Here is a 5,906-nt window from a genome sequence, read left to right on the forward strand (position 1 = left end):
CCTTACCCTTGTTGGCAACTTGAGTTCTTTCACCTGTTTATCAAGACATATTTCTGTCCCCTTCTCCATGCCCTCCCTTCTCCCAGTCGCCAGCTCCTCATACTCTCGTGGACATACACATCACCTGGGAATCTGGTTAAAGTGCAGATTCGGACTCACTATGTCCAAGGTGGGGCCTGAGAGTCTACATTTCTAGCAAACTCTCAGGTGATGTCAATGACGCTGCTCCACTGATTAGCAAGGTGGGAGTAGGGGTAGGAATCATTCAGGTGCCGGAAGACTCAGGTAAGCAGTAAGAATCAAGGTACGTGCCCATCACCTCAGCTCTCATCTGCATCAGAGGACTTCCACTATAACTACACGTTAGATATACCTGGGGAGCCCCAGCCCAATTAGGTCCATCCGCACCAGTTAGATCAGAATCCCTGAGGGTGTGACCCAGGTGATCCCAGTGTGGAACCCTTGATGCACAATGTTAATAAAAAGATTGAAAAGGGCAATTTTACCAGTGCCCTCTCCAGGTTGACTTTAAATCAAAAACTGGCCTTCTGATCTGTCCAAGAAGCTGGCAAGAGATACCATCATTTATATGCAGAAACCCAGATCTGTTAGTTTGACTGGGTTGCTTTGTAAAGAACCACAGGACCCCCAAAACTCACCACTTGCCTTTCTACTGTCTCACAAACCACTTTTTTAACAATCTGCTCTAGAACTGTCAAAATCTGACATCAAATTTTTGCCCATCTCTAGTCTTTTGGTCCTCTTTTGATCATCATAATTCATAAAGCTGTCATTCCACTAGCATATCTAAAGGTGTTCGCTAGGGAGCGAATGACTCAGACTCAGAGCAGCCGGCTGGCTCTTTTCTAACCACACACGCTGTAGTCCTTCCCAGTTTATACCTCCTACCACAACAGGGACCCAACGGCTGCTTTCTCAGTGTCAGTCATGCTCCCAGAAGTTGTGAACCTACCCCTTCCTTCTCGTTCTTGCTGGGAGTATATAAGAAGCTTTTATCGTCTTAAGTATTTTCCACCAGCCTCACCGCATTCTGGCCACTGGACTTCCTGACACTCCTCTTCAGGGGTCAGACAACTCCTGAATCTGCCTTTGGTATCACGCACCCCCTTTCCACATAAGGAGCACGGTCTCTTACCATCTGCACTCACTAGGCAGCGGCCATGTGGCCACACGGACTGCTCAGTTGTTCCCCACTCTCACTGCCTCCCTCCTTAGGGCACCATTCAGGACTGTTCAGTCAGCATTTCCTTTTTAAAGAGCAATCCTATCCCTCTAGCTAACTTCCCTTTTAGAGTCTGTGGTCACGGGGTTAAAAACTGTTCTCATTTGAAAAACAATTGCCTAAAGTCTATGGTAAACACCTGTCCTTGCCCAGCCTTTTCTCTGGCCTCACAAACGCTGAGATGGGGGTCTCTTTCTCCAAAGAGTCTAGTCCTTCTGCATCACCCATCAATTTTCTCTCTGTTGGTGAACTAGTCCAGCCTGAAAGGACCCGAGCTCACAGGCTCTATCTTCAGGAAGACAAACCTACCAGTAGGCAAGGCGATCCATCAAGTGTCCTGGTATTGCTGAGAAATCCCCAATTCCAAGGTATCTTGTCTCAAAACCAGTGTAGAGAGGGCTGTTTCAGCTACTAAATCCACTTGGCTGAGGGTCAAACAGTGTCTCCCACCATATGTGTTCCCATTTCTTTTCATTTTCATTGATAATGCTCAGTCATGCTTCTACCCTTAAGCATACATTTTCCAACACAGGTTTTTTTACACAATGTTTTTCTCCTACATCCCTATCAAGTGTTTACTTCCCTCTCCCACAAGCAACTCTGCAGTCAAGCCCAACAGAGAGGCTGGTAAGCCTTTCCCTCCCTCTGCCTGGCCTCACAGTTCTTCTGTGAGCAAGTTAGGGGATGTCTTGAGATAAACACTGAATTTCAATTACATCTATACAATTACAACCTAGAGATTCACTAATGCACAATTGTTGATACATAAAGATTAATCCATTTTTAGATGTCCTAAGAGTGTTCTGTCCCTGTGCACTGATTACCTACTATGTGCCAGACGTTATGCATACTTTATCTCAATTCTCACAACAACCCTGCAAAAAAACGTTACCCCATCTGACAAATGAGAAAACAGACTCCCAGAAGAGTAAGCGGCACAGTGCACACTTCAGGTTCTGAGACAACTATCTCCACCCTTGCCAAATCCGACTTTTCTGATCAGCTGTCTTGTGCTACAAGCCACCACTCAGGTAAAAAGAAGGGGGAGGTCAAACAGCCCAGGCTCTAAATCCCTCTTGGTACTAGGAAGACCACGATACACGAACGAACCCCTTCAGGTGTGTTACTGCACTTTAGGATCCAGAGAAGTAGTCACCTGTCTCTGGTGGGAAGGCCCACCCTGGGAGCTGTCTCTACTCTTAAAATACTAAACTTCTCTTCTGAGTAGAGGGGCTCTGCAGCACCACCACTCACCCTCCCCACTGGGAAAAGAATAAGGAGCAGGGAAGGGAGACAGGAAACCCGAGATAATGTTCACCAGCTTACAAGATGATACAAAGCAGCTGTCAGCAGACAGCTTAAAGGAAGCCCCAAAGGAAGACGGGGGAGGTGGAGACAGGACGGAAGTAAAGAAAGGGTGCCCAGAGAGGAAATGCCAGGGAGCAAGGATGCAAAGAGATGGTCTGATTCCTAAGAGACTCCTGGGATGCTGCCTTGTTCCACCTGAATAGTTAGGGCCAAATTCTAAAGTTCTATCCCTGCGAGAAAACCAAAGAAAACTCAGATGCCAGAAATGTGTCTCCTCCTTTCCCAACTTCCCCAATTCCAGGACATGTTCCCTCTGCTACATGGCTGCTCAGACTAATGGTTAAGGTCTCAGCAGTCCCTTCAGGGGCTGGTAAATGCTGGGCTGGTTGTTCACTCAAGTGGAGCCTCTAGGCATTTCGTACACCCTACATTGGTCAGCCTTCACGGACCAATTAAAAATAATGATGGAGACAGACTCTAGTTACCATTTTGTATTTTGCCAAGTCAAGACTTCTTTAAAAAAAAAAAAAAAAACAACCAATCAACTTTCTAGCAACACCTTCATTTCATAAAGTACATTTTAAACATTAAGAGGTAGAAACAAAGTACTCCCCTTTAAGCCAAAAAAAAAAAAAGCTTTAAAAAAAAAAAAGCTCACTCCATTATCCCCTTTCCACTATTTCTCCAGAAACTGAGAGACACTATCATGGGCCCTGGTCTACATACCGCCAGCGTGCAGACCTCCTGTCCTGGGATACCGCAGGCCACCAGCTGCACTTTCCCTGACCCTAGAGGCCTCGAGGGGCAGCCAGCCATGGCAAGGTCCTCAGGGAGGCAGACATCTCTCAGCAGGGCTGTCTCCAAGCCTAAGCCAACCCAAATCCCCGGTATCTTAACCACGACCACCCAGCAGCACAGGCCAGCGGCTCACACACAAGGATGACAGGACCCTGGCCTCACTCCAGCTCCTCTCACTTCGGTGTGCCTCATCGTTGCCGAAAGAAGAGCTTAAACACCGTTCACAAGGGCCACTGGTTCCAGGAACATCCAGCCTGGAAAGTTCAACCCCTACCCCTCAGGTTTGATTATGGGAAGAATGGAGTGAGACAACTGGGTGGAGAAGGGAGTGAATGCTGGAAGGGAAGCAAAGGAACTCAGCTTTACAGAGCAGGGTGGCAGGTCTCCTCACTCCAAAACACCAGATCTCACAGGAGTGAACCTCGCCCCTGCTCTCACCCCACTTTCAGAAATGACCCACAGGGCACTGGGCCTGCAGGATGCCAACTCCACCCAACACCAGGAAGAGAAAGGGGCTGGAAAGTCTCCTAAGCTGGACACTGTCTCCTAAGCTGCAGATGTGATCCAGCTGTCTGTTTTAACCAGAGACTGGGGAAATAGGGCACTGAGTCTGTGGTCTCCAGGCCACGATATGCTGCTTCCACCAGGAGTGGACAAGAGGTGAGAAGGGGCAGCAACACCCACTTTCCTGCCCCCAACACTTGGATCATTCTTCCCAGCCACAGGACCACAGCCTCACCAAGCTTGCGCAGAGCTCTGCATTCAGCGGTCAGGGAAATCCCGAGCACCAGCCGCCACCCCATCAAAGCCACAGGTGCCCTAGCCCTCCGAAGCACAGCGGCTCACAGCCCAGCTGGAAAGGGCTTCAAAGGCCATCAAGCACAACCCCTCTATTTCCTCAGGGAAAAGAAGGCCCACAGAGGGGGCCAAGTTGTCCACAGACAGCGCAGGCCTCCGTCTCTGTCCAGCGCCAGTTCCGCTGCCTAGAGCGACCTAGCCGTTACACCGCGCCTCCCAAGCTGCTCAACTTCTCTCATCCCTACTTTTGCCAACTCTCCGCTGTCGCGGCTGCCACCAGCCTCGTGGAAAGAAAAGATGGCCAATGCAGGGTCACTGCCTCTCCACTTCCCTCCTTTGATCTCATCCCAACTCCTCCTTCCCTCCCTCTACCCTGCTACTCCAAATAAAGGAAGTACTCCTCCCTGGGGTTGACAGTGTCTCAGAAGCACATCATTCATACAATTAGTATCTGAGTGCTTCTGACACACCAAGGAACTGAGCTGGGTCCTGAAACAGAGAGATAAATAGTCTTTAACCTCAAGAAGTACTTTGCAAGGGAACCCAAATCCTGCATTTCTCATTAAATTCCCAAGCAGTTTCAACTGGCTCTCCTGCCGTCTTTCCAAAAAAAAAAAAAAAAAACGATGGTACCCAAGAAAAGGTTTACAAAAAGAAACATCCTACTCCATCAGGGCAGCATAAAACCACCTGTCATTCCAAATTTTTCTTTCCAAACCCATCAGCCTCCATCCCTTACCTGACACCATCACTCCCCACGTCACCCAAGCATTAGTATCACCTTTATATACATCTGAGGCTTCAAGCAGGACAAGAAACTTCTAGAGATAAAGCTGAATAGCACTGTCCAGTGACAAATGCAAACATCAAAGATGAGAGTGCTAGCTCAGAGCCCTCTGCGACCCAGTTACTTACAAACTGTCAGCCCGGCAAAGGAGCCCAAGCCAGCTTCCAACAACAGTTACCTCAAAGTTGGACCAAGACGATCAGAATGGGAGGATGGGCTTAACCCTCTTTAGCAAAATCCCTGCGAATACAGCACCCTCAAAGAAGAGACAGGGTAGCCGAGCACTGGCCAGCTTACCTCCTTGAGAAGCCCCACTTTTTTCTTCAGCACCTCACACTTGCGCAGTTTGCAGATTTGGTGCGTGCGGCGGTTGGTACAGCTGGTGCAAGCCCCACAGTTTTCCAGCCGTCGGCAGGGCTCACAAGTACCACAGCGTTTCCGTTTCTTTCGCCCATCTCCACCCCCTCGGAGTTGAGATTCACTCCCAGCCATTGGGAGCCCAGGCCCCTGGAAGCCCCCTACCATCACCTGGCCCTGAGGGAAGTCATAAAGGCCTGGCAGGTCCGGCTGGACTGCCAGGGGCACCTGAAACTGGCTCATGACGTTGCCAGAGATGGGGGCATAGGTGCCGGGGCAGACCCACAATCCAGCTTCCCGCCTGACTACAAAAGCCACCAAGAGGTGACTTCTCTCCTAAAACAGTCAAGAGTCTACAAGGCGAAGGCAAGTAGCTCCAGTCTCCGGGATGGGCGCTTCTTCTCAACCCTTCTTCACCTCCTCTGCAGCAGTCTGATAGGGCTCAGTTGGGGGCCACTCTCCCACTTGCTGGGGCCCAGGGTCTGGGAGAGGACGTCAGCAGCAGTCCTCAGAGAAGGGATCATCTTGGCTGGGTGGACTCTTCACCCTCACCCACCCTGGACCCAGGCATGAGGTGAGCAGGTGGGTATGTGGTGGGGGCAGGGCAGGGTGAGG

At 49.8% G+C, this 5,906-nt stretch overlaps 1 protein-coding gene across 2 annotated transcripts in view; it reads right to left on the minus strand.

Moving 5' to 3' along the window:
* Nucleotides 1-5,900, minus strand: part of TET3 (tet methylcytosine dioxygenase 3) — a 99,421-nt gene extending 93,521 nt beyond the window's left edge. The window contains exon 1 of one of the 2 annotated variants that reach the window (XM_011358134.1): nucleotides 5,232-5,900. In XM_011358134.1, the coding sequence (XP_011356436.1) occupies nucleotides 5,232-5,534 (303 nt within the window). In that variant the 5' untranslated portion in view covers nucleotides 5,535-5,900. The remainder of the gene's footprint in view (nucleotides 1-5,231) is intronic. The other variant, XM_011358135.2, reaches the window with a different exon arrangement.
* Nucleotides 5,901-5,906: the final 6 nt, after the last annotated feature.

The sequence above is a fragment of the Pteropus vampyrus genome, unplaced genomic scaffold, assembly GCF_000151845.1.
Source record: "Pteropus vampyrus isolate Shadow unplaced genomic scaffold, Pvam_2.0 Scaffold37, whole genome shotgun sequence".
Lineage (NCBI taxonomy): Eukaryota > Metazoa > Chordata > Mammalia > Chiroptera > Pteropodidae > Pteropus > Pteropus vampyrus.